At 55.2% G+C, this 27,218-nt stretch overlaps 10 protein-coding genes across 10 annotated transcripts; 5 read left to right on the top strand and 5 right to left on the bottom strand.

Annotated features, from left to right (window-relative positions):
• Positions 1-107: 107 nt before the first annotated feature.
• pre5 (proteasome core particle subunit alpha 6) lies at positions 108-1,223 on the bottom strand. The gene is made up of 3 exons (XM_025723769.1): positions 1,029-1,223; positions 838-949; positions 108-763 (listed from the first exon to the last, which is right to left on the bottom strand). The coding sequence occupies exons 1-3, from the start codon at positions 1,064-1,066 to the stop codon at positions 125-127; spliced, it is 789 nt and encodes a 262-aa protein (XP_025577123.1). The 5' UTR covers positions 1,067-1,223; the 3' UTR covers positions 108-124.
• A 190-nt stretch (positions 1,224-1,413) lies between these two features.
• BO80DRAFT_378549 (Vps55 family protein) lies at positions 1,414-2,490 on the top strand. The gene is made up of 3 exons (XM_025716743.1): positions 1,414-1,647; positions 1,719-1,932; positions 2,082-2,490. Exons 1-3 carry the CDS (start codon positions 1,609-1,611, stop codon positions 2,213-2,215), a joined length of 387 nt encoding a protein of 128 aa, XP_025577122.1. The 5' UTR covers positions 1,414-1,608; the 3' UTR covers positions 2,216-2,490.
• Positions 2,491-2,664: 174 nt separating this feature from the next.
• On the top strand, positions 2,665-4,328 carry BO80DRAFT_423700 (uncharacterized protein). Its single transcript, XM_025719113.1, has 2 exons — positions 2,665-2,776; positions 2,830-4,328. Exons 1-2 carry the CDS (start codon positions 2,725-2,727, stop codon positions 4,173-4,175), a joined length of 1,398 nt encoding a protein of 465 aa, XP_025577121.1. The 5' UTR covers positions 2,665-2,724; the 3' UTR covers positions 4,176-4,328.
• A 173-nt stretch (positions 4,329-4,501) lies between these two features.
• On the top strand, positions 4,502-5,710 carry BO80DRAFT_423699 (UPF0220 family protein). The gene is made up of 4 exons (XM_025719112.1): positions 4,502-4,680; positions 4,741-5,001; positions 5,091-5,188; positions 5,260-5,710. The coding sequence occupies exons 1-4, from the start codon at positions 4,582-4,584 to the stop codon at positions 5,321-5,323; spliced, it is 522 nt and encodes a 173-aa protein (XP_025577120.1). The 5' UTR covers positions 4,502-4,581; the 3' UTR covers positions 5,324-5,710.
• A 686-nt stretch (positions 5,711-6,396) lies between these two features.
• On the bottom strand, positions 6,397-7,288 carry fes1 (Hsp70 nucleotide exchange factor FES1). The gene is made up of 2 exons (XM_025715048.1): positions 6,749-7,288; positions 6,397-6,691 (listed from the first exon to the last, which is right to left on the bottom strand). Exons 1-2 carry the CDS (start codon positions 7,157-7,159, stop codon positions 6,446-6,448), a joined length of 657 nt encoding a protein of 218 aa, XP_025577119.1. The 5' UTR covers positions 7,160-7,288; the 3' UTR covers positions 6,397-6,445.
• Positions 7,289-9,505: 2,217 nt separating this feature from the next.
• Positions 9,506-11,301, top strand: act1 (actin ACT1; the record flags this gene model as incomplete). Its single annotated transcript, XM_025720832.1, has 6 exons — positions 9,506-9,512; positions 9,633-9,663; positions 9,916-9,971; positions 10,146-10,176; positions 10,245-11,016; positions 11,071-11,301. 6 exons carry the CDS (start codon positions 9,506-9,508, stop codon positions 11,299-11,301), a joined length of 1,128 nt encoding a protein of 375 aa, XP_025577118.1.
• A 1,167-nt stretch (positions 11,302-12,468) lies between these two features.
• On the bottom strand, positions 12,469-15,610 carry ade1 (bifunctional aminoimidazole ribotide synthase/glycinamide ribotide synthase). The gene is made up of 3 exons (XM_025724267.1): positions 15,023-15,610; positions 14,427-14,954; positions 12,469-14,368 (listed from the first exon to the last, which is right to left on the bottom strand). Exons 1-3 carry the CDS (start codon positions 15,300-15,302, stop codon positions 12,750-12,752), a joined length of 2,427 nt encoding a protein of 808 aa, XP_025577117.1. The 5' UTR covers positions 15,303-15,610; the 3' UTR covers positions 12,469-12,749.
• A 617-nt stretch (positions 15,611-16,227) lies between these two features.
• On the top strand, positions 16,228-18,608 carry BO80DRAFT_351939 (Pet127 family protein; the record flags this gene model as incomplete). The annotated part of the gene is made up of 5 exons (XM_025715605.1): positions 16,228-16,413; positions 16,483-16,720; positions 16,757-16,849; positions 16,908-16,971; positions 17,042-18,608. The coding sequence occupies 5 exons, from the start codon at positions 16,228-16,230 to the stop codon at positions 18,606-18,608; spliced, it is 2,148 nt and encodes a 715-aa protein (XP_025577116.1).
• A 993-nt stretch (positions 18,609-19,601) lies between these two features.
• On the bottom strand, positions 19,602-24,076 carry BO80DRAFT_31063 (uncharacterized protein). Its single transcript, XM_025715043.1, has 2 exons — positions 24,040-24,076; positions 19,602-23,834 (listed from the first exon to the last, which is right to left on the bottom strand). The coding sequence occupies exon 2, from the start codon at positions 23,706-23,708 to the stop codon at positions 19,779-19,781; it is 3,930 nt and encodes a 1,309-aa protein (XP_025577115.1). The 5' UTR covers positions 23,709-23,834; positions 24,040-24,076; the 3' UTR covers positions 19,602-19,778.
• Positions 24,077-26,461: 2,385 nt separating this feature from the next.
• Positions 26,462-27,020, bottom strand: BO80DRAFT_443577 (uncharacterized protein; the record flags this gene model as incomplete). The annotated part of the gene is made up of 2 exons (XM_025721366.1): positions 26,462-26,842; positions 26,928-27,020. 2 exons carry the CDS (start codon positions 27,018-27,020, stop codon positions 26,462-26,464), a joined length of 474 nt encoding a protein of 157 aa, XP_025577114.1.
• Between the last annotated feature and the right edge of the window lie 198 nt (positions 27,021-27,218).

Raw genomic sequence — 27,218 nt, 5'->3', positions numbered from 1 at the left:
TGTTTGTTTGGGGGGGTTATATATCGGTGTAGACTGACTGTAAAGGAGGTCGAGGAAACGTATCATATTATTCCGAATCATGAACTATCAATCAGAACGTGGGATCTGCGTTGTAAGACCCTTTCTATGAATCCACCTCCATCGTCTCCTCCTCTTTCGTCTCGCCCGCCTCCGCTGCCTCCAGCGCCTCCAGCAGCGGCACGAGCAGCTGCCCCTCGTATAGCTTGAAGCTCTCAATCTTTCCCCGGCCAGCCTCGCCTGCAACACCCACCACTCCCACGGATGTGTTGTCGACCGTCAGCTCCTTGTCCTGGGACAGGGTCTCCTTGAGCGCCCGCAGGCCGTGGGTGATGAGCTCATCGCGCGACGAGGACTCGAGCTTATCCAAATTGCGCTCCAAATAGGTCCGGGCCATCTGGGAGCGGGCACCGATAGCGCATGCCAGCATCTCCTGGGTCATGCCGGAGGGTTGAAATTCGAAGAGGTGGGGTCCGGACTCGTCGACGCCGGCCACCAGCAGACCGACACCGTAGGGCCGCTTGCCGTATTGTTGAGTGTTCGTTTGGGCGCGGTCGCCGATCTGACTGACGATGCGGTCGACGGGGAGCGGGCGGCCATAGGTCATGCGGGAGCTGAGCGACTGCTGCTTCATGAAGTTGGAGAGCACCCGAGCGTCCGATGCGAGACCGGCGATGGCGATGCCCATGTGGGAGTCAACTTCGATGATCTTCTTCTGGTACGAGGACAGCTCTTCGGCGTTACGCTAGTGCAGTGGCCTGTCAGTTGGGATTGACTGTAATGCTGCCGGAAGAGGCACGATGGATCTGGATGTCGAACCTTGAGGCCGACCAGCACGGCATGTGTCTTGTTGACCAGTCCCACCACGACGGATCCTTGCTTCACGGCTTCTTGTGCATATTCAACCTGGAATATCCGGCCTTGCGGGGAGCTGTAGAGAGCTGTATTAGTGACTGGAGATCCTCGGGAGCGGTGTTCTGGTGGACGAGGGAGCTTGGGAGGGTCCATACAAGGTGACCGCATCGTTGTCGTAGTTGTTTCTGAACATGGCGGAAGCTGGGGTAGGAGCGAGTCAAGGGGGAGGGATGGGATTTCTTTCACTTCAATGGAAGAGACGGGGACGTGAATGTATTCTGAAGAAGAGGAGTAGAGGGAAGAGGGGGTGGATGGAGGGAGATATGGATGGAGCTGGAGGTCGAGGTAGTTCGTAGTAGGCAGAGAGCAACTGACGCGGTACTACTAAGCTCTCTCAGGCTCTCAGGCTCTCAGGCTCTCAGGCTCTCAGGCTCACCAGCTCCATAGCCGCTGCGTGGCTGGCTCGCTGCCTCAGGCCTCCAGTCTCAGTTCCGTTCCCGCTGCACGTCACTTCGGCTGCCTCCCTCTGCTGCTGGCTTGCTCCATCCAAGCTCTCGCCGTCTCCATTTCGCGGTGCCCCCTCTCTCACTATTTCGTCTTCATGCTGACGGTGCTTTGACTTTACTGTCTCCTCTCCCCCGGTATTCGAACTAGCGCCTCAAGCTTCGTTTGCGCGAAGCCACTTCAGTTTCTGCCTGTTGCTCTGGACCTGGACGGTCCTGCTTCTCCGCAATCATGACGGCCGGACTTAAGACGATCATCGCCCTCTCCTTTGTAAGTGGTCTTTTCGACAGATTGGACATTCGCAGGACATAGCCTTTGACTAATCGTTTCTCCCTGCACAGGTCCTCGCCATTGGCTTCCTGCTCGTCATCCTGTCGTCGGCGCTATGGCACAACTTCCTGCCGTTGGTGGTTGTTGCGACTTACGTGGTTGCTCCGCTGCCCAACTGGATCTGCTCGCGATGCGCAAACCCCGATGATTTCATGGACAGCTCGGGCAACGCTGCCGCCGACTTTGGTCGTTTCATGACAGGCTTCCTGGTGTTGATGGGTATTGGTGAGTGGAGGTCTCAGATAGGCGGGCTACGTCTGCGGTCACATTCGCACCTCCGTTCGAAGCAGCTTGCAGATTGTGCTAGATATACATGCGCTTGTTCACCCGCCAGAAACTCCGGATCTCTAGCTGACCTGGCTCCCATTGTCTAGCCCTCCCAGCCGTCCTTGCGCACAGCGGCGCTATCGAGATTCCCGCCATGGTCATGTCCATCATCGGCGGTCTTTTAATCTACGGAACCATCATCAGTTTCTCCATGTTCTTCAAGGAGCAGGAAGACTTCTAAAGTTGCCATGCGCAGATATCCGCAAGACCGGCTTCGCATTGGATACCCGCCCGCAGATTGCTCGACCGACCTTTGGAAGCCAGCCGCCTTCATGTTCTTGACCAATGCACCTTTATGAGACATCGCTTTGATTTGACGTATGCTAGGAGTACTGATGTGCCTTTTGATCCCGGGCTTAGCCGTTGATTACCACCTTTCCCTGTTCGACGATACGATTGATGTACTATAGCCAGTATGAGGTTATATAGAAACGCTGCCGGCGCAGTTTGAAACGCTTTTTGGTCCAGATTAATCCCCTACTGCCTCCGCTATCGTATGTCTGGCGGATGGAGATGCCGATGCCTTCCGCCATATAATTATGCCTAGAGACCGGTCACGTGGGGGCGCGCCGCCTGGGGCGCGTCGTGTAAAATTACCCGCGCCGACTGGTCAATGGCATCAACCTGGATCTTCCATCCTGCATTAGAGTCTCAGTAATATGTGAACCACACATCCCTCGGTTTACTAAGATGAATGTCTGGTCCGGCGCAATCTTGCTGGATGGCGGAGCACAACTCCAAGGTACAACCCGCGACGGTCCCGGTTGCATGCGTCCTACTTATCACCCGAGCTAGGCCTACAATTGATTGACCGGTCGTCGAACTGGCAATCGGATATTACGAGAGACTCGACGCTCAGCCTTCGCTGCTTCGTGAACCCGGCCCTCATACCACTCTATGCACGATCTGGTCCGAACCTCGAACTCCACACCAAGGACCAACAGGCCTCGCAATGGCTCAAGGACAAGCTGACGGGCACTATCTGGCTGGAAGATGATGACTTGGATCGTCTTCAAACTCTCCAGTGTCCCATTGGTCTGCTCGTGAGCGTGGAGAATGATGGACGGGCAAAGACCTCGGGGTCGCACACGACCGACCTGTTAGTCCACGGTGTTTTGTCAACCTCGACCTCCTTCGAACGACCGCCCACCCCGCCTGTGTCATCCCCAGAGCTAGACGACCAACCGTCTCATGTCGTGAGACAGGAACTGAGGATCTATGCTACTCCCATTTCTACGTCCCTCATTACCAAAGCTCAGTCCCTTCCATCTCCACAAGACTCTGAACGCCATGGACGATCGGCCCAGTTTCTTCCGGACATTCGCTCGCCCAGTCCCAAGCGCAAACGTGTGGCAACGCTCTTCGAATCCGTGGCACAGCATCATAAGAGAGTACGACAGAAGGGAGGCGAGGCTGTGTCGCAACTAATGGCGCGCTCACTGTCCCAGTCGTCTCAGCAATTGCAGGGTCTCCGAGTCAAACGGGAGTCCGAGGAGCCTTCCCTGCCTCAATTGGATCGGATCGCGGCACAACGTTCCCGGTCTGTATCTCTTGGAGCAAGTCTGAACGCCAAGCTTTTGGAATCGAGGTCGGAACAAACACGGCCCAGCAGCAGACGGGGCTATATGCGCGAACTGAACTCCCGAAGGGGTACGCCAAACCCGTTTGTGGAGTCTTCTTTACGGAAAGAAAAAGAATTGTCGCCAGAATTGCTACCCGAGGGGAAGTCCGACTCTCCAGCAGCGCCCAAGGATGCAGAGACCATTATTACGGAGAACAAGAACACGATCACTCGGACCATCTTGACCTGCATGCGGCTTTACGGCTTCAACCGTGCAACAGCGCGCTCCGCTAGCTCTAGCAGACCGCAAACCAGAACCGGTAGTCATGATATGGTCCCTGCCAGCGGTGAAGACAAGGACCCGCGCTTGACAACGGTGGACCCTTCCAACACAGACGAAGATGAGTTCAAGGCCATGTACCATGCAACCTATCGCGCATCAACGTTTGCACTGCGCAAGTATCTGAAGGAGCCGTCTCCTGGGGAGGATGGGTCGCCGAAAATGCCGCCTCTGTTGGAAAAAGGGAAAGCAATGACCTACATTGACGAGTTCTTGAAACTATTCTGTGAGGAAAACTAGGCTTGTCCGATACAGGTTATGAGTTATGAGTTATGAAGTTATGAAGTCTATATATAGTCCAGCGATATTGTCAGAAATCAGGGAACTCTATGTCCTTGTTTACCCCATACAAATATATAGTTGTGTGAACTAGTACCACAGCACAAACAATACGCTCTATCTTTTCTTTCAAGATGCCACCATCGATATAGACAGTCTGCTAATACAGCATGAATCGGAACTGGCGACTGCGTGAAGCCCCCCTGCTGAGCATAGATCGGCCTCGTGATTTTCCGGGCTCCGGCACTGCATCATCGCCGGCTTCCCCGACAGCTCCAACCAACCAGCCGATACAGTCCATATTCCCATCTTCAGTGCTGGCACATCCATAAATCGAGTCTATTGTCGCCCATTATTCCGCATCACAATGGACGTCTCCAACAACCGCCTCTTCCGCTGGTCGAAGCCCGAATGGCTTAACAACTCCGCCGTGCGCAACGCAGGCGTCTACACCTCCGGCGCACTGGTAAGCTCCCAGCACTCTCACCACCACCAAATCACCCAAGCGATACTCATGCAATGGCAGTTCTCCCTCGGATTTTTCTTCCTCATCGATGCCGCCGCCTTCTCCCACAGCTCCCGCAACGGTTCCTTCGTTCATGTCAAATTCGTCGATTGGATCCCCGGCATCTGCTCAGCGCTCGGAATGCTTGTCATTAACTCGATCGAGAAGTCGCGTCTTCATGCCGATAGCTTCAGCTACAGTGGGAGCGGGGTCGCATGGAAGGCAAGATTCGTGCTTTTCCTGGGCTTTGCGTTGTTGGCGGGCGGGTTAGCCGGGAGTGTGGTTAGTTTTGCTTCCCTCTGGGTCTCTCCTAGAGCATCTAGGGGACTTGACCGATGTACTGGCTCGCTGACTGTTCGATCTGCTTATAGACGGTTATGGTCCTCAAATACCTGATGAAGGGGTATCCGCTTCCGACTCTATACTTCGGTATTGCGAACGTCCTTGCGAACGGGTTGGTTATGATGAGGTATGAATTCTCTATATCATGACTTGATTACTCGGTGAGAGTCTACGCATTGACTAACGCATGCGTTACAGCACCGTCGTCCTATGGATCTCCCAGAATATAGAAGATGATTACACCTACAACCTTGCTCTGTGATGGACAGTAGGTGTGGTTGGCAATTGATTGATTGATGGATTGATATGAGACGTCCGCTCTGGCTTCCAGCCCGAGTGTGTTATTATATTATGAATTTGCTTCTTGGTGTTTCTTATCCCTATCCCTTGTTCCCCGCGGGATTGAGGCAGGGTTTACTTTTCTGGTGTTGTTCTACCGTGCGTACGCATTGAGTGGTTTCTGTTTTGTTTGTTGTATTAGGCTGTTTCAGCATGTTTGTTACGTGATGATTATGGTATGTTCTGAGATGTGTGCTTTGGGTTATCGTTTGTAGATTGGTGTCGTAGTCTGGTCGGGTTGCTGCCTGGGTATTTCTCATCTATATACTTAGTATGTTCTGCCTGGTGTTACAACAATCACGAGATCTCGATGTAGAAACATTCTGTATTGCTAGCCGCGCGGCTCCCGACGGTCTTAAAATTGCGATGCCTGGAGATCAAGTTTTACTGGAGCCTATCCAAGCCAACTTCCCGTGTCCGGTATCAGGCATCCATTGTTCGTACCTACTATGAGTGTAACAAGTACACGCATTGCCAAGATCGAGGCAGCTTCAACTTTACGAGATGATATTTAATTCTCAGGCAGCAAGGTTCCATCTTGGTGTTGCATAGTAGGCATCCATTCACTCTAGAGAAAAATGTAGTAGAAAGTTTTTATATATTTCTTGGCATGGAGCGCATGATGCACAAGGTAGAACTGGGTATCTAGTTCCGGGCGGTTCATTGGTCCGCCAAGAATCTGAAACTACCTCTAACTATGGATGTATCATGATCTATTCGATCTGTTCTGGGTGTATTGTCTCGTAGGGGTGAGATGTTCGACCTCGACCTTAACCCGTGAGATTCAACCCGATGGTGGGTGCATGTCACGGCATGCCCGTAGCGTCATTAATTTGTCTAGATCGACATGCTCCAGGCAGTCGATCGCCAAGCCAAGCCAAGCCAAGCCATATCATATCAGTGAAGATGCTCGACGACGGACGCGCGCAAAGCTCGTCTGCCGCTGAGGGATCCGACATCGACCACGTGCTAGCCGAATGGCAGAGTAGGCTCGCTAGGCTACAGCATCACTCCGCGTTACATTTCACATGTGTCGATTCACTTCTCAAGCAGACGACTCGACGGGGTGGGCGCGCAGCTTGTCCATGAGCGCATCCACGGCATCCATGTCTCCGGCATCGATCTTGTCCCGGGAGTAACCTTCCGGAAGGCTCTTGGTGACCTCGTCCATGGCGGGCTGGTAATTGCGGACGGCAGAAGAGATGGCGTAGATGGCCTTCTTGCGGACAACGGGGACGGTGTCCTTGGTGGAGAGGGAGACGAGAATGGGGAGGGCGTTGAAGACAACGAGCTATTTGCATTTATGTTAGTGTGTATATACACGAAGACGGAGATGCATGTGGCATACCTTATCCTGTGCCTTTTCGTTGTTCTGCACGGCCGTTCCGATACACCAGGCAGCCATGCGACGCATATCGGCTTCCTCGTGCTGCAGGAGCTCGACCAGAGGGGACCACAGGCCTAGCGGCTCGAGGTTGTTTGCATTGTCGATCGACTCAATGAGCTGCTCGAAGTTGTCGAATGCGATCAGCTTGTTCTCCAGGTCGACCTCGTCGGAGCGGAGGGCGGCCATGGAGGCCTTCATCAGGTCGGCGTCGGAGGGTCCGCCGAATAGCGTCGAGAGCATCTGGGGCGTGAGACCGTTGCGGGAGGACTCGGTGGCGGTAGTTGTGCTGGCATTGTTGTCTTCGGACGTCTGCTCACCGGCCGTAGAAGCCTTGATACTCCATTTAAGGAGGTTGTTCATGTTGGGGTCCATGGTGTTGGGGTGGGTGGTTGTTTGGTTTGGTGGCGGATAGTAAAATTTGTGTGACGGGACTTGCGGTCGGTGTAAACGGCCGTTGGACTTGTCTAGAGGTCTAGACGGTTAAATTGTAAATATGCGAAATATCTTGAACTATGCGAGTTTTCCCCAGATATGGAAATTATTCAAGTGGACGTGGTGGTGTAGAACAATGCGCCGGTCCCTTAGGAAGTAAAAAAGACGAGGGAAGTTCTGGACGGATCCAGAGGGTTCATGCGGCTCCGACGGCCTTCCACCTCCTTCCACCGCAGGTCTACGCTCAGTTGGGGTGCAATGAGGACAATGGCAGTTGGATTCGCTTTCAACGGCAAGCACTCTACGCTCAAGATGCCCGAAACACCTTTCTGCCTAGGTGTCTGGTGCAAGCCAGCCGTCCTGGTGGTGTCATGGCAGGCCAGCAGTGCTGCAGCGTACCCCGCCATGTCGGATAACCCCGCGATGCGGTCATACGTGCCCGATATGCGGTGTCTTTTGGCTTGTTTTCGCCGACCGAGACATTTCCACGCGTGGCACGAGGATGCCGTTGATAACCATGCATTCTTCACGCAGCAACGTGATTGATCGGCTTACGAGGATGCGACGCGTAGCGGCCCTCACGGATTGACATTCCATGGGGCTGTAGCAGTCCCCTTGGAGCCCCCAATTCGGGGCTGGCGAGTAAAAAAGCGGAAAAGCAAGCTGACAGCACACAGGAATTGGCCAGAAAGGAAGGCATCAGTCAATCGGTGATTCATGATTTCTACCTGACGGGATCTTAACACGTTGGAGACGGAATACTAGGCGGCTGGATGCGACGATCATGCGGTTGCAACAATGGACCAGTTCAATACAAGGATAAGGAACGGCCACGCTAGAGGCTAAGAGCCAAGGAGACCAAACGAGGGGCAAGACTACGAACCCCTTAAGCCGGCTGGTTAGTGAACGGGGGCAGAAGGATCCAGAAGCCTGAAGTTGGACCGGTCGGGCTATGCTCATCGTGGGTTCTCCAAGGCGGGAAGTGCTATTATTATCCCCGAGGGACTAGTTATGGAATATGGATGACTACGATGCTCTCATCATCATAATCGTTATTCCGACCTTGTTCTTTGGTACACATCGGGCTGAGCCATTGACGGCGGCAACCCTGGATCAGGCTCTGCCCCACGAGGATGCGCAAGTGTTTTTGCCATCATTCTCCCGCTCTCAACCCGGATAGGTCACCCATCGATCGGATTGTCCGGCTTAGAGAAAGACAGAATGGACAAGAGGAAGAAGGAAGGCCACAATCATTCTGCCTAAAGGCAACCATAGTTCATGATGGTGGATGGTTGACATCACTTGGGTGTAGATATAAATGGGGAGGAATTAGTTACATCCATGGTAATGACTACACTGCTCCCTATCTTCTACAAAGGCCATTATTCGATCTCCTATCTCTTCTCACACTTCTCTCTTGTTCTCCCTGTCTGGCCAGATTGGACACGTTCTGGTCCCCCCTTTAGCGCTGCGGGTTAATTACCAGCTCTCTCGCTCGCCGGCGTGATTATTACCAGCTTACCTGACGAGCGGTACTCGGCGTGACTGGTCTGGCTGGCAAGTGTGGCGGTGACAGCACTCGGACTAAACGGCACTAGTGCCCTCCGCGGTTCAATCAACGCTGCCGAAACACCCGGCCTAGACCTAGAGTGGCCTAGGGTCCGATCCACCTCACCCCGCCTGATCCAGTCCAACCTCTCCCTTTTCTCGCCTGTTCCCCCTCCCCCTTACTATCTACGTACTGGGAGAGGGACCTGGACTGCCTGGTGTGTACTCTTGCCTGTTGTTCCCTTACCTTTGCCCCCCTCCGGACTCCGTATTCGTAGACCTTGTGGTGATGATGGTGGAGAGAGCCAGATGGGCCTCATTTAATTGACGTCTCCTATTATTCATTCACTCCCTAATGGATGTGCTAGGAGAGGCGCTGACTGACCCAAGTAGTAGTACTTATCTACGAAGTACTTGCCCCGAACCCGAGCTGACCTGACCTGACCTGACCAAAACCAAACCGAACGAAACCAAACCCAACCAGGCCAAACCAGACCGGCACCCACTTCTTGCTTCCACCACCGCCGACTCCTAAACCGACCTCCATCACTTTCCACTCCTCCCCCCGTTTCCTCCCTCTCCAACCTACTTACCTCAACTCAACAACTCATTTGTCTCCCCTTCTCCCGTCTCTCCCCCATCTCCCATCTCTATCCCCCCCATCTACGCTTCTCTTCCTTCGCGTTTTCTTTCCTTTTTATTCCCCCGTAGTTCGATTCTTAATCCCCCACAGTCACCATGGAAGGTAAGGGTTTCTGCCACCTTGCGTCTTGCTCGCTTCCAAGCTCCTTCCCCCTCCCCCCCTCCGTTCCCCCCTCAACGCCCACCTTTTGACTTCGCTAACGTCTTTTCCTCCACCATCTAGAGGAAGTTGCTGCTCTCGTCATTGACAATGGGTATGTTACTCTGGATTCTTGATGGGTTGAGCGATGGATTCGCCCTCCGTTGGTTTCTCTCCAGCCCCAGCCAAGGGAGAAGGTGCAAAACATACGTTCCCTTTCGGGCTCGGTCGCGACGATGAACTCGACCGGGATTCACGCCAGCGTTGTTTTCCCACTCTCCAGCGCTGATGGAAGAAAACCGGGGAAGCTCCATCTGCCTGCACGCAAGTTACGGTTGGCTCGGATATACTGACCCTGTCTGCTTAGTTCGGGTATGTGCAAGGCCGGTTTCGCCGGTGACGATGCTCCCCGTGCCGTCTTCCGTAAGTTTTCCCCTCCTATCCGCTGCGCCGGATATTCCTCCTCCTGACTTGGTGGTTTCTACCCATTCTCCTCGAACATGCACCCGTTGCGCCTTTGCGTCGGGTAGCTTATGTGGGGGCGATGAAACTGTCATGTCAGCAACGGTTCGATCGGGATACTAACATGCTGAATAGCCTCCATTGTCGGTCGTCCCCGTCACCATGGGTAAAGCTCCCCTCCGTCCCTTTTTGGCCGGTTTGGCTGGGAGGCACGTTTTCTAACGCCACCCGCAGTATCATGATTGGTATGGGTCAGAAGGACTCCTACGTTGGTGATGAGGCACAGTCCAAGCGTGGTATCCTCACCCTCAGATATCCCATTGAGCACGGTGTCGTCACGAACTGGGATGACATGGAGAAGATCTGGCACCACACCTTCTACAATGAACTCCGTGTCGCTCCTGAGGAGCACCCCGTCCTCTTGACCGAAGCTCCCATCAACCCCAAGTCCAACCGTGAGAAGATGACCCAGATCGTCTTCGAGACCTTCAACGCCCCCGCCTTCTACGTCTCCATCCAGGCCGTCCTGTCCCTGTACGCTTCCGGTCGTACCACCGGTATCGTCCTGGACTCTGGTGACGGTGTTACCCACGTCGTCCCCATCTACGAGGGTTTCGCCCTTCCCCACGCCATCTCGCGTGTCGACATGGCTGGTCGTGACCTGACGGATTACCTGATGAAGATCCTGGCCGAGCGTGGTTACACCTTCTCCACTACCGCTGAGCGTGAAATTGTCCGTGACATCAAGGAGAAGCTGTGCTACGTCGCCCTCGACTTCGAGCAGGAGATCCAGACCGCTTCCCAGAGCTCCAGCCTCGAGAAGTCCTACGAGCTTCCCGACGGACAGGTCATCACCATCGGCAACGAGCGTTTCCGTGCTCCTGAGGCTCTGTTCGCTCCTAGCGTCCTGGGTCTGGAGAGCGGTGGTATCCACGAGACCACCTTCAACTCCATCATGAAGTGTGATGTTGATGTCCGTAAGGATCTGTACGGCAACATTGTCATGGTATGCTTCTTGCCTGATTCGCCTGAGGGGCCCTGATCACTAATGCCCTCCCAGTCTGGTGGTACTACCATGTACCCCGGTATCTCCGACCGTATGCAGAAGGAAATCACCGCCCTTGCTCCCTCTTCCATGAAGGTCAAGATCATCGCTCCCCCCGAGCGCAAGTACTCCGTCTGGATCGGTGGTTCCATCCTGGCTTCCCTGTCCACCTTCCAGCAGATGTGGATCTCCAAGCAGGAGTACGACGAGAGCGGTCCTTCGATCGTTCACCGCAAGTGCTTCTAAGGTATGTGCCTGGTGCGCCCGTGGGCCTATGCTTCTTGCTGACGTGATTCGGACTAGCTCTTGCGCGTGATTCGTTTCGTACTCTCGTATTCCCCCATGTATTAAAAGCCCCGACGGAGACACTGGTGACTTGCGGGCCCCTCTCTGACTCGCACTAGGAGGAAGATCGCCTGAAAAAGGAACTTTTATTTTAGCTGTGGAATAGAGATGGTTTATTTTTGCAACGCGTGTCTCTTCGGCACATAGCCACCTGTGGCGGCAGCGAGTAAAACCGGAGGACCGCGGAGGGACGAGAAGCGGTGTAGGCGAGGGATGTACATGGGACCTGTGAACCGTGCGGTGAAAGCTCTCTTTCATATAAGTGTTCTAACCTCGTGTTTGACTCGTTTATCTCCTGTTCTCGCCTTCGGGCTGGTTATAGCTTAACATACTGCTGCGAAAGTTGATCTTCAGTGGATGAGCCAGTCTCCCATTGAGCTCGTAAGACCATGGATAGGACCATTGCGCCCAGGACCTCGAGAATTCGGACTTCAGCCTCAACCCCAACTCCCTCGTAGCTCCCATAGTGGATGTCCTTCCCGTCGATCGAACGGATGGGCCCCAGCCGGCGGCCGTCCTCGACTCGCCATGGCCATGGCCCTGGCCTGGAGGCTGGGAGGCGTCCACCATGATGTCATGCTCACCTTCTAGACCGCGCGGGGCCAGCCAGCCAGTCAGTCAGCCATGTGCTGTCGGATCTGATATGATCCGTCTGTTATACTATAGTGCGCCCAGGATGAAACGGCCATCACGATCACGTGCTTTGCTGGATCTCTGGATCCTTGTATTCCTTTCCCTCAGTACGGAGTACCTAGTGGATTGATGGATGCGTGTCTGTCTGTGTCTGTGTCTGTTTGTCTGTATGGGGATGGGATGTACATGCATCATCTTGGTCAGTGAGAGCGTCGGTATCTTGGAAACAGAACCAGATGGTGATTGAGTTTGGTATATAAGTGGGATGGATTCCTTTGTTGGGAGGAGAGAGCAAGAGAGGGGAGAAAGCCATTAAGATTTTGAAGGGATGAGGTACGATGATGGAGTTGGGTTCTTATATTGTGTATTGCGTGTATGTAGGATATAATTTACTTAAACTACTATGTAGTATGTAAAGTAACTATGTGACCGTGTATGGAAATAGGTAAGAAGGATCGAAGTAGCTTGGCATGTATTATCGTAGCGGAAGTATATAAAACAAGGACAAGAACAGATAATGGTAAGAAAGAAACACATACCCACGCGAACAGAGAAAGTAAGAAAAGAGAAAAAGAACCGAGTCTTTATTCATTCAACATAACCCGATAAAAAATAGTAATAAACAAGGAGTAATATGCAATTGATGGTTGCTTTTCTGTATCCCCACCACTTAAATTCATCATTCCCAGATTCTAGTATATCATATCACATCATATCTACGCATCCCAGGTCTCCAGACCAGACAGGATGCAGCCCTCCTCACCCTCGTTCTTGACCTGGAGCTCACCGATCTCGTAGACCGTCTGGCCCTCCTGCTGGAGGAGATCCTTGATGGCGCCTTCGGAGCCCTTCTCCACGGCCAGGATCATACCCACACCGCAGTTGAAGGCACGGGCCATCTCCGTGGCCGTGACGTTGCCGGTCTGCTTGAGCCAGCGGAAGACGGGAGGCAGCGACCAGGTGGCGACGTTGATGTGCGCGGCCAGGGTGGCGGGGAGCATGCGGGGCACGTTGTCAACCAGACCACCGCCCGTGATGTGGGCGAGACCCTTGATCTCCGCGGGTGAGGTGGCGAGGGCCTTCAGGAGAGGCTTAACGTAGATGCGGGTGGGGGTGAGGAGGGCCTGGCCCAGGGTCTGCGGGCCCGTGGCCGAGGGCATGGTGAAGGGCGCGGGGTCCTGGTAGGAGAGGCCGGAGCGCTCGACGATCTTGCGGACGAGGGAGTAACCGTTCGAGTGGGGACCGGAGGAGGCCAGGGCCAGCAGGACGTCACCGGCCTTCATGGCGGTGGTGTCGGGCAGGATGGTGCGGGCGTTAGGGCCGGAGGTGTTGATGGCACCCACAGCGGCGCCGACGGCGTCGTAGGATTCATCGATGAAGAGACCGGGCATCTCCGCGGTCTCGCCACCGATCAGGGCACAGCCGGCCTGGACACAGCCCTCAGCGACACCAGCGACGAAGGCGGAGGCGGTGGGGACGTCGAGCTTGCCGCAGGAGTAGCAGTCCAGGAAGAAGAGGGGCTCCGCACCCTGGACGACCAGATCGTTGACGTTCATGGCGACCAAGTCGATACCGACGGTGTTGTGGACGCCAGCCGCGTGGGCGATCTTCAGCTTGGTGCCGACGCCATCGATGGCGCCGATCAGGGTCGGGGATTCAGCGTGGTAGGCGGAGTTGGCAGCAGCCAGAGAGAAGAGGCCGCCGAAGCCACCGATGACGGCGTCCGTGCCGGGGCGCTTGGTCTGGGCGACGGAGCTCTTGATCTTCTGAACGAGGTCATTGCCCGCGTCGATGGAGACACCGGCGGCGGCGTAGGTGAGAGACTCCTGGTGAGCGGCAGCGGCGTCGCGCTGGCGGAAAGCCCGGTGGGCAATATCCTTGCGGTAGAACATGTCCTCGAAGTGGATGGTGGCGATGCCCTCGTAGCTCTTGCGGACGGCCTCCTCGAGGCTGGATGCGGTAGCCGTGGCGGCGATGACACGACCGCCGGCGGTTTGGAGCTCACCGCCAGCAACGGTGGTGCCGGCGTGGAAGATCAAGGTGCCTTCGGGGGCAGGATCCAGGGTGATCTTCTTACCCTTGGGGTAGGAGCCGGGGTAGCCACCGGCCACGGCGATGACGGTGGTGGAGAAGTTGGGCTTGATCTGGATGGAGACTCCGTCGAGCCAGTGCTCCGTGCAGGCAACCATGATCTCAGCCAAGTCGGTGTCGTCGCTGAGCAGGGGGAGGAGGGTCTGGGTCTCGGGGTCACCGCCGCGGACGTTGTACTCGAGCACCTTGGGGCCGTTCTTGGTCATCATGAGGCCGGTGAAGAGGATACCGACGAAGGGGAATCCTGGAAAGAAACGGTCAGGTTAGTCAGGGAGGGGATCGTGGGGAGGAAGCGGACGGACCGTCTCTTCTCATGCCGTCCACGGAGGGCTGGATGATGGTGCGGTCGACCTCCGCGAGGACCTCCTTGGAGGAGATGGGGGTCGGGGCATAGCAGCCCATGCCGCCGGTGTTGGGACCCTTGTCACCGTCGAAGATGCGCTTGTGGTCCTGAGCGGCGGGGAGGGAGCGGATGGTGTAGCCATCACTGAAGGTAAGGACGCTGAGCTCGTCACCCTCGAGGTACTCCTCGATGACGACCTCGCTACCGGCCTGGCCGAACTGGTTCTCCACCATCATTTCGCGGAGGGCCTGGTGGGCCTCCTCCTTGGTGGTGGGGATGATGACACCCTTTCCACCGGCCAGGCCATCGGCCTTGATGACGACCTGGTGGGAGACCGAGTTGAGGTATTGGCGGGCAGACTCATAGTCGTAGAAGTTCTCGTAGGCGGCGGTGGGGATGTTGTGACGCTTCATGAAGTCTTTGGAGAAGGTCTTGGAGCCCTCCATGCGGGCAGCAGCCTTGGAGGGACCGAAGCAGCGGATACCAACTATGGTCGAGGGAATTGGAAGTTAGCAAGGCCGCGAAGATGCCGAATTGTCTAGCGGACGGACTCACCGGCCTGGAAGTAGCCCTGGATGCCGTCGACGAGGGGAGCCTCGGGGCCGGGGACCACGAGGTTGACACCGTTCTGCTGGGCAAAGGCGACGAGGCCGGGATAGTCATCGCCCTTGATATTGGCACTCTGGATCTTGCTGTCGGGGCCGAGCGCGGTGCCTCCATTGCCGGGAGCGACGTAGACAATGTCGACGCGGGGAGACTGGCTCAGCTTCCAGGCAAAGGCATGCTCGCGGCCGCCATTGCCGACGATGAGAACACGCAACCGTTCCGTGGTCATGGTGAAAGGTGCCGGGGTTCTCCAAAGACCTGGCACTGAGGAGAAGAGAGATTAGGGAGGGCGAAAAGGAAGGGAAAAGAAAAGGTTGGAGAGGGAGAGAGAGAGAAGTCGGGTTTGGGATGTGGAGGAGGGACGACGGATGGAGGGGCAAAGAGTCCCACCTCCGTTTTCCATTGACTCATTCTTATTGCTGGCTCGTCTTCAGGCCCCAGAAAAGTGAAGCAGAGAGGATTTCTCCATGATGATGAAGGGGGAAATGAAACTGCACGAAAGCTGACTTACCTCGAGATGCAGACTGCGCAAAACGATAGAAGCAGAGGAAGCAATGGGAGCAGCAAAACAATCAATCCCTTAGACTTTTTTTTTAATTTTTTTTTTATCGATTGGCGGGGCGGGGCCAATCAATGCGTCTCCGACCCCGGATTCGGAGCGGACTCTACAGTCACTGCCAGGCTGTCTGCACAGGTTGCTTAGACTGATAATACCTACAATAGACAAGATAAACAGTCCTCCAATCATTCCATGTATACATGATCTTCCCACTATCCATCATCACCCCTGCCCATGTGATGTTGGTCTGGTACATGCAGAGACTTGGAGATACTTCGGGCTACGGGGGGTTCAGGATTGGTTGATACCCGACCATACCTGGAGGTATCCGCGTATGGTACCACCGCGTATCCCATACCGCTTGAGACGGTATCCATGACCATACGCAGAAGTACCTCCGAGGCGGTGAGCACACCGCCCGGCAGAAAAGCCAAGCGGCGAAGTTCCAAGGCCAAAAAAAAAGCTCTCGATCATCATTCATTCTGTCTTCTTTCTCTGAACCTCCTCAATCGTGCCTGTTCTCTCTTAATTGACCAGCCGGCCGACCGCGCCTGCCCGTGAAATCCCCCCTCCGTCACTCGTTCACCCGGCCCGAATGTATCGGGCCTCCCTGCGGTCTGTCTCAGACCCTCTGCGCGGCCATGTCTGTATATCGTGTTTAGCTCGCGGCTTCGGGGCCCAGCCGCGGGCTCGCCGCTTCCACACCTCGCCCTGGTTACGCTCCCAGGCTACCGAATCCGCTCCTCTGCCTATTGAGGAGCAGTTAAAGGCGCTGGAGAAAGTACGTGGACCCATGGATTACCATGCTTAGGACGGGGAACACCGACCGACTGACTGCCACTGCGGACAGCATCTTCCCGATAGGAACACAACAGCGAAATCGAAGAAAGAACCTCCGGCCCAGGAGCCCAAGAAGGCCGTTCAAAAGGCTGCCAAGCAAGGGGCCTCGCGACCGCGGAAAGAGGCCTCCGCTAAGCAGGAAGCCAACGACAAGATTCCCCGAGAGCCGACCCAGACAAAAAACAAGAAGCCTCGCGGGCAGCAGTCGCCTACACCTCCTCCTTTGTCTAATCAAGCAAGACAGGTCAGTCGACGTCGTCCCCACACCGAGTTGGACCGGTCAGTGGCTAACCACCGTTCTCAAAACGCACAGTTACTTGTCTGGATCACCAAGAAGGACACCGGCAAAATCAATGCGAATCGTCATTCTCTCAAAGGTGCGTGTCTTGAATCGGCTTCGGACTTGCTCGTAACGGATGTCTAACCGCTGTGTAGCCCTGAATGTTGAGACGCCCGAAGTCCCGCGGCTGTCCTTCGGCTTGGACCGAGTCCTGTTCAAGTGAGTTGCTCACCCCCCTTCAAGAACTCTCGTACCCAAGGCTGGAGCTGACCGGGACTCTCTACTGAAGCCCGGGTGTCTATCATCTTCGTGACCCTCGATCCCGTGTCTACAATTTCGACCCATACCTCGGCTCCATCATGCCCGTCACGGAGTTTGACTTTGAATCGTTGAAGGAATACATCACCTCCTCCAAGGATGACCTGCTACGAGGTCTGGCGCGGAAAGAAAAGAAAAAGTATATCGGCTCCTCGTCGAGTATGACCTCGGTTCTGTCGCACTTCCACTATCTCCTGTCGAACTGGAGAGAGGTCAATACCACAGTGATGTCTCGTGGTTTTCAGGACAGGCTGCGGACATTTACGCGGCTTCTGCGGGCCCCCGCGGCCATGTTCCTGCGTTACCAGGATGGTGTCTATGCCATCGATGCCGATAAGGAACACGACTCGGCCAACATCCTCATGAACCTGGGCAAATCGATGGAGAAGCTGTTGACCCTGCCCAAGGAAGACTTCGAGCGCTACCGACGATCCAGCGCCAACAAGATCTCCGCTGAGGAGGAGCAGGCAGTACCCGAGGCGTATCACTACTCGACTTACGGGGATTTCCTGATGCGCTCACAGCTGGATGCGTATGATCCGCGGCTCCCTGGCACCGGCATGTTCGACCTGAAAACCAGGGCGGTGGCGTCAATCCGCATGGATGCTAAGAACTTCGAACATGGTCTGGGCTACGAGATCCGGAAGGCCCAAGGGACCTATGAGTCTTACGAGCGCGAGTACTACGACATGATCCGGGCCGCTCTCCTCAAGTACTCGCTCCAAGTGCGAATCGGTCGCATGGACGGTATCTTCGTGGCTTTCCACAACATCGAGCGCATCTTCGGCTTCCAGTACATCAGTCTGCCCGAACTGGATACGGCTTTGCACGGACAGTACGACACGGCACTGGGAGACCGAGAGTTCCTCTTGAGTCTGCAGCTCTGGAACAAGCTCCTCGACAAGATGACGGCCCACTTCCCGAAACAATCGCTCCGGATCCACTTCGAGACCCGCGATAGCGCGGAGGGCACGCACTACATGTACATCTATGCGGAGCCCGTCACGGAGGACGAGATCCACGCCATTCAGACCAAGAACCAGGCCGAGATCGATGCCTACCAGCGCCGCGTGCTGGACCTGCCCTCCTACGCCAACGAAGACAACGACCTGAACGACGCGGAAGGCATCCCTGCCGAATTTGACAGTCCAAGCCCAGCTGCGGAAGCGGCCGCTGAAGCGACTACTCCCGAGACCGGAGACGAAACGCCCCCCAAAGAGATCCTGGGCTTCGCCCTCACAATCCGGAACATCGTTGACGGCGAACACGTGGAGCGGCCCATCCAGTTCCAAGAGTCCAATAAATGGACCGTGGACTACGAGTTAAACCACCTGAACCAAAAGAAGGCCTGGGAACTGTACAAACTCTGCCAGCGCCGCCGGAAGGTTGCTCTCACCGGCCGCGGCGAGGACGAGCTTGAAGACACCACCAACGTCTACATCCGCCGTCTCCGCGCCCTCGCCAAGAAGGGCCGGAAGTACCGCATGGAACAGGACAAGCTAGACGAAAACTCCGAGCCGGTAGTCCTGCGCGAGTAGACTCGTCTTGACTCTTCTCCTTTAGCTAGCCATCTTTCTCCCTCCCCACCCGCCGGATGGCCGGATCTCTTAGATGTTCGATGACGATGTCCGCGGCGCGATGACAGCCATCCATCTATCCCTCTGTCCATCTCCTTCGCCATCCAACAATCTTGTTGCTTTCTATAGATACCTCAAGCTCCAACTGTATGTATACTATACTATAATGGTTTCAACGTGCTGCTTTCCATTACCCCCCACCAATCCCACCCGCCATCGGAGTATGAACCAAGATGTCCTTAGGACTGTAGTGTTGGGCTGGGTTGTGCCAGGTCGGTTTAAAATATAAGGCGTCGGTTGTCGAGCATGCTCTCACGGGTCTACCATTTATCTACTCCTTATATAGTAATCCTACGCTGTTTGGAGTTCACGTCAGTGTACTCTATATCTGGATCAGTGGACTATCACCAGATACAGACTTGTATTCCTTTGACAGTAATATACATATGTATTCACAGGTGGTGCTCTCTACAGATCATATCAACAAGGCACGTGACTGATCGCGGCCCCACTCATTCACCATGGGTCACATGATCGCCGGCCCCCGGTTCAATCTCCAGAACGGAGCATATATTCTATGACATTAACAATTAGGGCATCATGGGCTTTAACGAGAAACGGAACAAGATGGAAGAAATCAGCAAAAGCACCGTCAAATCCGGGGTTCTCAATGAAAGTGGAGGAACGCCACCGAGCCCATGCGCCAAACAGCAAAGATGCTTTCTAAGAGATCTTGCTTTTCTTGGGACAGATCGCCCTTCTCGAGGGAATAGCTGATAAGGGAAACGGAAAGGAGAGGGATGTGTAAGGAGGTGAAAGGCGCTCTGAATACTAGCTGGCGGAACAGGGATTCGCAAGAGGAGAGGTAAGGAAATAACAGGCGGTTAAGGATCGATATCCGTGGAGAGAGAGGGAGGGGAGGGAACAGCGACGTTGCCCCAGCCGAGTAATCAAAGCTTTGGTGGGTAAAGAAGGAAGCAGGGAAGTAGGGAGAGAGATAGATGGAGTCCGATGGCGACGGTCTAAAACCACGAGACCTATCTTCGACTAGCGAAGGTGGGTTGCCAAGTTATCGTGAATTCAATTCATTAGTCATGCTTGAGCGACGTAGAACGAGCACTCCGACGGAGGCTACTGGAAATGCCCCAGATCAAGCTTCGGAGGCGCCCACTCCAGCTTAGGCGGTCTGTCCGTCGAAACACACACGGCGCCAGCCTTCATCTTCTCCAGTTTCTTGCGCTCTTTGGAGGCACTTGAACTAAGGAAGCCACGCAGAGTGGAGGAGGCTGTCCCATACGTACTCCGCGCACTAGCCCTAGTACTGGACGAGACTGTGCTGGAGCTGCGGGCACTGCGGACGCTGCTGGACTTGCTGACCGTGGATGGTATGGCAGGCACTGGCACCCCCAGGCGCGAGGATGAGCCGGAACCGGGATACTCGGGTGGTAACATGTGAGGGGCATGGCCCGGCAACGAGAATGGAGCCGTCTGCGGGCGCTGTCGGAGTTCAGCGACCAAGCTACTCTCCGCATCAAGGCTCCTGAACATATCCAGATGGTCTTTCGGGCTCGTCGGCGCGATCTCCGGCGGCAGGGGGGCAGAATCCTGCGGTGCTGCTGGCTGGATCTCGTTTTCAGACACCGTCACATCCAACTTCATACTGTCCAGCATCATCCCAAGGCTTGTGGCGGTAGTGGGGCGCCCATCACTCGAAGTGTCATCGTCACAGGCGGCCATATCATCTTCGATACCGTGAGCCAAATTGTAATTTCGGTACAGATACCGACGGAGACGGGCCACCTCGGCGTCCCATTTGCGGCTCAACGACTGGAGAATAACCTCCACGTCTTGCTGTATCAGGGGAGAGGTCTCGGCAGGAGCACTCACGCTTGAGGGCACTGGGGTGCCCGAGCGATGGCTCGATGCATGCTGTTGTTTAGACGACTTGCCGCCGCTTTTACCATTCATGGCGGCATGTAGAGAGCGACGGATAGAGTTGGTCGTGGAGCTCTGCGCAAGACTCACATCCCGCTTCACGCTCCGAATCTCGCGCCGCACCCGCTCCAGGGATTGGATTCGGTCACGGTCCATAAATGACAGGCTCAGCAAGGATTTGTTCCGTTGCAGTCCATTGACAAGGACGGTAAAGGACTGCAAGTTGATGTCGTTATTTTCACAGTAGACCTCACGAAGACACTCGTTGTCTTCAAGCACCGATGCCAAAGTATTCGCGCCCTGGAGGCCCAGCTTCTGATGCTCGATCCTCAGGACTCGCAAGGACTTGTTCTTTTTCAGACCAGTCAGGGCCAAATTCAGGCCGATTCCGAACCGGGCAACATCTAGGTGCGCGCTTTCTCCACCGATATCCAAGTCTTCCAGCGTCTCGTTCTCCTCGAACATCAGCTGAAGCGACTTGCACGTCTCGGGCCCGGCATCGTACGGGAGGGAAGCTTTGGAGATGTCCAGATACTTCAACGTCCGATTCTTTCGCAGGGCCTCCACCAATTCTTGGAACTGCTCCTCCTTCTTGAAATCGATCATCCTCATTGATAGATGGGTAGGTGTCTTGTTTTGAGCGATGGCATCGAAAAGGTATGTGCAGCCTTGATCGAGGCGATTTTCATTGACGTAGAGATGCAGATCGCGAGGGAACCCGCTGGTTGCCATCGAATGCAGGAAGATGGCGACATCCTGGCCGCTGAGCCCGCATTGGTCCAGCCGAAGCACCCGCAAACCCCGGGATCGATCGCTGGCCAGATACGTTGCTATAGCATCGACGGTCTCCCGGTTCACGACGGTCCGACTCAAGGAGAGCTCTTCCAGACGCCAATTGATCAACGTCTCGGGTGTGAGAAGTGGGTCCGAGCCTGACGTGCGGGAGATACGAGACAAATCGAGCGTCTTGATCTGGCTGAAGTAGCCGAGGTATTGTTGGAGAATGTCGGGACTGAGGCGGCCTTGCACGCCGGAGATGTTCATGGCCTCGAGAGTCGGCGACTGCGCAATAACTGTGGAAAGGAGTAGGTCGAGATCGTGAACTGACAAACCACAGTTGCCAACCTCCAATGCCCGCATGTGACTGGACCGCTGTGACGCGGCATCCACAAGATAGTCGAGGTCAGAGTCACCCAATTTGATTCCATTCAACACCACCCAGTCAACACTCGTCAACTCACGTCGACAGATGGGGAAAATCGCTTCTGGGATCCCACACCCCGGATCATGACTTTCACTATCGGACTTGGGTACGCGACTGAGGGTATAAGAGAAGTCTAGCCTTCGGAGCCACTTGCTCTTCAAAGTCAATGCACGCACTTCCTGGGACAGCACTGATAGGTTCTCTTGGCCGGGGATATGAATCGGCGCTCCCGCACGGCTCAGAAGTGCATCCTTGTCCGGGCCATAGATGTCGCGTAGGCCTTGCAGGACATCCAAGCTAACCCCACTGAATGATATGGACCGGAAGGATTCGTTATACCGAAGCGCTCGTAGGACGGCGATCAACTCTAGCGCGGTATATTTCCTGTGGCGAGCGGAAGCCGGGGGGAGGAGCCTGAAACAAGGGGCATCGTCACATTGCACGTCAATCGTGTACCGGATGTTCGAAGTGTCCACATCGTAGCTGGCCGAGTAAGCGACCAAGGTTCGATCGAAACAGCCATAGTCTTCATCCAGGCTCACGGGGGGGAAGTTGTTTTCGTTATCCAGGTCGCGGGGAACGATGAAGTCGTACGGCTGTTTTATCCACAAAGGACGCAGGAATTCCGTCTGTTGTCTGATCCAAAAAGCAATCTCCAGCGAATGCACGGATGCTAGAAAGACCGAGAACGGTTTCTGGGTTGGTACACGGAACGTTAGGTGCAGACTATCATCTCCCCATTCCATAGAAAGACAGGTCAGATTCATGAGGCCGAATGACGTTGCAGCATCCAGGTCACTCAAGGATACGACGGAGCTGCGAGTGGAGATCTTGTGCAACGGGACCAGGTGGAGCTTGTGCGAGCCAAGGGCGAGATAACACCCAGTCGGGGACAGCTTGGTGAGATCCTCCGAGGATGCCCGCGTTGGGGACTTGCTCGACGCCATCTGTATCACCCGGAACATGCGAAAGGTCTCCGGATCGTAATCGCGCTCGTAGTCGAGCATCCTGACCACACAATCGACCGTCTTCTGATCGAAGATCAGCGGGTCCGCCCCGCGGATCAATTCCGCCGCTGAGCGAATGCCCACCATCCACAAGTTCAGCTCCTGGAAATCCGGCGTCTGCATTTGAATGAAGGTGGCTTTTTGCGCCCGTTCGTCGACGTAGGCCACCTCCACTGTCGACGACGGTCTGCCATCGTCCAACATGTAGACCGCAATGATGCTGTTGAGCGCAATTCCGGCAATGGAGTCACTGGCCGCCGACAGCTGTGGGTCTTGTAGTGAACTGATAGAAGCGACCGATTGGCGGTTGGCTGCCACGGAACGGGAGAAGGATGCTGGAATCGAGGGGAACATGTCGGCGGCTTTGCTCTGGCTTTTGAATCGGACAAGATGCGTATCCGTCAGGACCAGGTAATGACTCTTCTTCCGCCACATGCCTCCCGTGATCTGTATCTCGCCATGGTGTAGAATGATGGAGCCAATGCCCTGGCGTAGCTCGGGAGGATCCTCATCCAAGGACGAGCCTTTGGAGCGGCTCAGCGACCGGTCGTCATCTTCTTGGGAATGCAGCGACCGCAGCGATCCAAAGACGGAGGTCCGTCGCTTCTGCAGCGACTTGCGTCGGGTACGAGGGCCCTCAAGTGCCACCGGAGGCAAGGCCGTCACGCAGGTGGCCGATTCCGAGTCGGCGGTCCCGGGCCGACGCAAGCCATGATTTGGCGTTGCTCTCGGAGGACTGGGGTGCCGGACCCCAAAGAATCCCGAGTTGCGTCGCGTTTTCTTCTTCAGGACCTGGGCGTCATCCGAGGGCGATCGTTCATGGGCCGCGGGGCCGGACAGGGAGGTCGTCGTCGTCGAGGGACTGAAGACGCTCAGGCTTTTTCTCCGCTCTTTCTTCCCCAGACTCTCGGCCATGACGGGGGGAAGGAGGAGGGCGGAGAAGACGGGACAAGGAGGCGTCGTGGACGCTACAGGGCGAAACGGACAGTAGCAGGTGGCTGTCGAGGACGGACTGTCACATCGAGGAACCCGACGTCGGTGCTCACTAGAAGGAAGAAGAAGGTAAGAAAAAGACCAGGGCTAGCTGGGAGCATGACGGGACGATAAGAATGGAGACCATGCTGCAGGACCAGCCCAGGAGATTGAAACCCCAGTGGTGACTAGTGAACTAGAGGGGTGGAGCAGGGCGAAGGAACACAAATGAGGAGCTGCGAAAGGGAAGAGGGGGAGCGAAGGAAGGTGGAACATACAGCAGTCCGGCCAGGTGCCATCGATGGGACGAGACGAGACGAGGAGACGTAGAGGGATAGACCAGGGAGGAGGAGGAGGAGCAATGAGCGAAGACGAAAAGTGGCGCAATTGAGAATTGGTAAAAAAAAAAAAAAAAAGAAGGCAAAGGAAGTGTCTCGATACCAGATCAGACCAAACAACCGATGCGAAGAAACAAATGGCCACGGGACGGGCTGACGGAGAAAGGGGCGACTTCAATGATTTGTATCTAGAACGAAAGGATATCACACAAGAAATAGAAAGGATAAGTAGAAGCCGAATTCGAGATCGCGACCAGATGCACGGGGAAGAGGGGGCCGCGAGAGAGAGATACGTAAGAGGTTACAGTTGAGGCGGCCACCGACCACCGACCAAGTAAGTGACCGTGACAGCGACGAGGGTTCAAGGCAAACGAGAGACGAGGGGGGGAGAAATGCAACCGGCCGGACGCGGAGGTACACAAAAAGTCAAAAACACAAAAAAAGCACTGCTTCTTCCAACCTAGCCAGCAAGCCAGTAGATAGCAGACAGCAGACAGCAGACAGCAGAAAGCAATTGTCAGGTGAAGAATGGATGGAACCAGAACCAGAACCAGAAGCAAGAACCAGTTCCTGGCGGCAATCCGGAGAAAAATGAGCTCAGGAACTGCTCGATTGATTGGTTCTGATGATGTCAGTCCCCGGAGCTTCTTCGGGCCACGCAAAAAAAACGACAAACGGAGGTTCCGATGAGCTGCAGAGGGAAAAGTAGAAAATCATCGAAGCAGGAAAAATCCAAATCCCAATTCAATCCAAGCCCAATAGATCCAATCCGTCAGGACTAACGAGTAATGAGAGACGGAGGGAGGGGAGAGGGGAGGAGTGGGGAAAACGACCCAAAAGAAATGACGGATCAGGGGAGCGACAACTGAGGCCGCTGGCGTCAAAAGGGGAGAGAGACGGAGAGAGACAGTGGCAATGCAACAGCACAACGAAACAATGAACCTCCAGCGTGAAGGGATTGGCAGTCGAGGGATGTGAGGGAGCGCAACCCAATTACTCGGTCCGGAAGGGAGATCGCCCCAGGGAGCCGAATGCGTCCTTTTCAACGACGGTCTGAACCATCTTCTACATACTACGGAAGTACTACGGAGAATGAACTATGAAGAGGTGCATCCCATCCCCTCCTCTGCTTCTTCCTCCTCCTCCGTAATAACTTTACTTATCCTTCCTGAGACTCCCACTGGCCGGATTAATATAGCAGCAGCCGCCTGTGGCCGACCAACGGCCGCCTCACCCGTCCCTCCATACTTACGACGGGCTGGTCGGTCGGACCTTTTGACTTGACAAATGACGGTTCACTTCCGTCCTCAGAATAATCTGACTACATGGCGAGGTGACCAGCAGCCAAGAAGAAACGAAGAGAGAAATATAAAAAAAAAAAAAAAAAAAAAAAAAAAAAAAGAGAAAAGAAAGAAGCAACAGGACAGCCATGGTTGTTCTGATGACCCAGGACAAGGCCACTGTCTTTGATGCTCATTTCCCTGTCCCACCGGGCGCCCCAGATGGAGCCCTCAAGCCGATCGCCGGTGGATTGAAACGCGTTCGAGAAGCCGATCTCCAGCCGCGTAACCGGCGCAGGACTGGCCGCCTGTCCAGCGCGGCTCCACTTCGCCCCAGCTGCTGGCTGGCATCCTTCTCGCCCCGGCGCGATGCCACTGCGCTTGCCATTTGCTAGCTCGCTTGGCCACGGTCTGGAGCGCAGGCAACATGACAGCTGGGAAATGACCTCGGGGGGATCAACCGATTGGGTCGCCTGCTTTTGGGCATGCTGAGACCTGACACCTTGTCGCTGGACTGTTTTCGTCCAGCCCATGGTCTAGCCCATTCTTCGTCAGCACCCTTGTCTCCCTGCCCCAGGCTAGAAAAAAGAAAAAAAAGGGTGCAACGGCTGCAAAACCCCCCTCGGACTGGATCGCACTGCCCCTGAATCGGGGTCTTCATTAAATTTGAGATCTACTCCGTACACCAGCGGCCGATTCACCAATCTGGAGATCCTCCCGTCTCCCCACAACGACCACTCAGCCTTCAGCACTGTAGCATGGCTTCTGGACCTTCAACTTTGGTACGCGGCCACCCATCCCATCTCACCGGCAAGCTGCAGACCTCTTCCGTCTTAGATAGCGCGTTCCAGACTGGGCTGTCTCGTTTCGCCTGAACCCTTCAAACACGGGGGTTGAGGATCGGTGGAGAACTGAATCCGAGCTACCAGGGACGGTCGTAGACTCCCAGGGGATGGACTCAGCCTCCCTCGGACACTTGCTATACGAGTCAGTCCAGACCCAACGCCAAAGACTGCGACGCATCATGGCGCCGTTGTTCCACTAAGAACTCAAAGACCCTTTGATATCTATTGTTATCCTACTCCAGCCCCCGGGCGGCTCTCTCCGCCTGCGCCTTTTCCACTCGTTTGACCTTTCGGATGAACTTGATATATTCGTCTACTCTCCGCTCGGCCCAGATGCATCCACCCAGGGTCATGGCCGCGATCTGGAGGAACACCTTGAACTGGGGGGTCAAGCCGCGGTAGACCTTGGATGCGGGGGACAGCCAGTCGGAGAAGCCCTCCAGCGGGCGATAGAAGAGGCGCGAGCGGAGATATTCCTTTGAGAAGAGGGATTGCCTTGGTTGCGATGGTTGCGCGGGGGATTGCGAAGGAGTCGGAGGAGAGGCAGGCGCCGAGAATTTAAAGGGATGCGGGAGGATCATGATCATATGGGCGAGGATGGAGACAGAGCCGAACTATGGTTGGTATCAGCTAGACTGCGGGCAACTGGTCCCCACGGGGATGCAGCAGCATAAGCCCAAGGGAAATAGATAGACATACCCGGAAGACACCGGTCATGAACCCGCGGACTGCCTGGGAGGTGATTTCCTCGGGGGGTTCGACATCGGCTTTCTGATAGGAGGGGGGAGGCATATTGTCCTACTCCTGTATATGGAGTACTCGGTATACCGTAGGATATGTGACTAAAGCGACAGTCAGACAGGATAGATTCATGCAGAGCGGGAGGACTGCAATGACGCATGAACGGATGAACCGCAGCCGAAAGATACTGCGTTCGGTTCTTATACCGTAAAACCAATACCCGGCCGGGATCTGGTCCGAAACCGCACC

This window comes from Aspergillus ibericus (genome assembly GCF_003184845.1).
Source record: "Aspergillus ibericus CBS 121593 unplaced genomic scaffold BO80scaffold_12, whole genome shotgun sequence".
In the NCBI taxonomy this organism is placed as follows: domain Eukaryota; kingdom Fungi; phylum Ascomycota; class Eurotiomycetes; order Eurotiales; family Aspergillaceae; genus Aspergillus; species Aspergillus ibericus.
Note: the sequence above shows the minus strand (reverse complement) of the source record. Positions and strands in the feature narration are given on the sequence as shown.

Coding starts and splice junctions, on each gene's coding strand:
- BO80DRAFT_31063 (XM_025715043.1), bottom strand. CDS start 23,708: ATGGCCGAGAGTCTGGGGAAGAAAGAGCGGAGAAAAAGCCTGAGCGTC.
- BO80DRAFT_423699 (XM_025719112.1), top strand. CDS start 4,582: ATGGACGTCTCCAACAACCGCCTCTTCCGCTGGTCGAAGCCCGAATGG. Junction 4,681..4,740: donor TCTACACCTCCGGCGCACTG/GTAAGCTCCCAG, acceptor ATGCAATGGCAG/TTCTCCCTCGGATTTTTCTT. Junction 5,002..5,090: donor GCGGGTTAGCCGGGAGTGTG/GTTAGTTTTGCT, acceptor ATCTGCTTATAG/ACGGTTATGGTCCTCAAATA.
- BO80DRAFT_423700 (XM_025719113.1), top strand. CDS start 2,725: ATGAATGTCTGGTCCGGCGCAATCTTGCTGGATGGCGGAGCACAACTC. Junction 2,777..2,829: donor TGGCGGAGCACAACTCCAAG/GTACAACCCGCG, acceptor CACCCGAGCTAG/GCCTACAATTGATTGACCGG.
- ade1 (XM_025724267.1), bottom strand. CDS start 15,302: ATGACCACGGAACGGTTGCGTGTTCTCATCGTCGGCAATGGCGGCCGC. Junction 14,955..15,022: donor CCAGGGCTACTTCCAGGCCG/GTGAGTCCGTCC, acceptor CCTCGACCATAG/TTGGTATCCGCTGCTTCGGT. Junction 14,369..14,426: donor GGACGGCATGAGAAGAGACG/GTCCGTCCGCTT, acceptor GTTTCTTTCCAG/GATTCCCCTTCGTCGGTATC.
- fes1 (XM_025715048.1), bottom strand. CDS start 7,159: ATGGACCCCAACATGAACAACCTCCTTAAATGGAGTATCAAGGCTTCT. Junction 6,692..6,748: donor ACGAAAAGGCACAGGATAAG/GTATGCCACATG, acceptor AAATGCAAATAG/CTCGTTGTCTTCAACGCCCT.
- BO80DRAFT_378549 (XM_025716743.1), top strand. CDS start 1,609: ATGACGGCCGGACTTAAGACGATCATCGCCCTCTCCTTT. Junction 1,648..1,718: donor CGATCATCGCCCTCTCCTTT/GTAAGTGGTCTT, acceptor CTCCCTGCACAG/GTCCTCGCCATTGGCTTCCT. Junction 1,933..2,081: donor CCTGGTGTTGATGGGTATTG/GTGAGTGGAGGT, acceptor CCCATTGTCTAG/CCCTCCCAGCCGTCCTTGCG.
- pre5 (XM_025723769.1), bottom strand. CDS start 1,066: ATGTTCAGAAACAACTACGACAACGATGCGGTCACCTT. Junction 950..1,028: donor GACAACGATGCGGTCACCTT/GTATGGACCCTC, acceptor AGCTCTCTACAG/CTCCCCGCAAGGCCGGATAT. Junction 764..837: donor CCGTGCTGGTCGGCCTCAAG/GTTCGACATCCA, acceptor CCACTGCACTAG/CGTAACGCCGAAGAGCTGTC.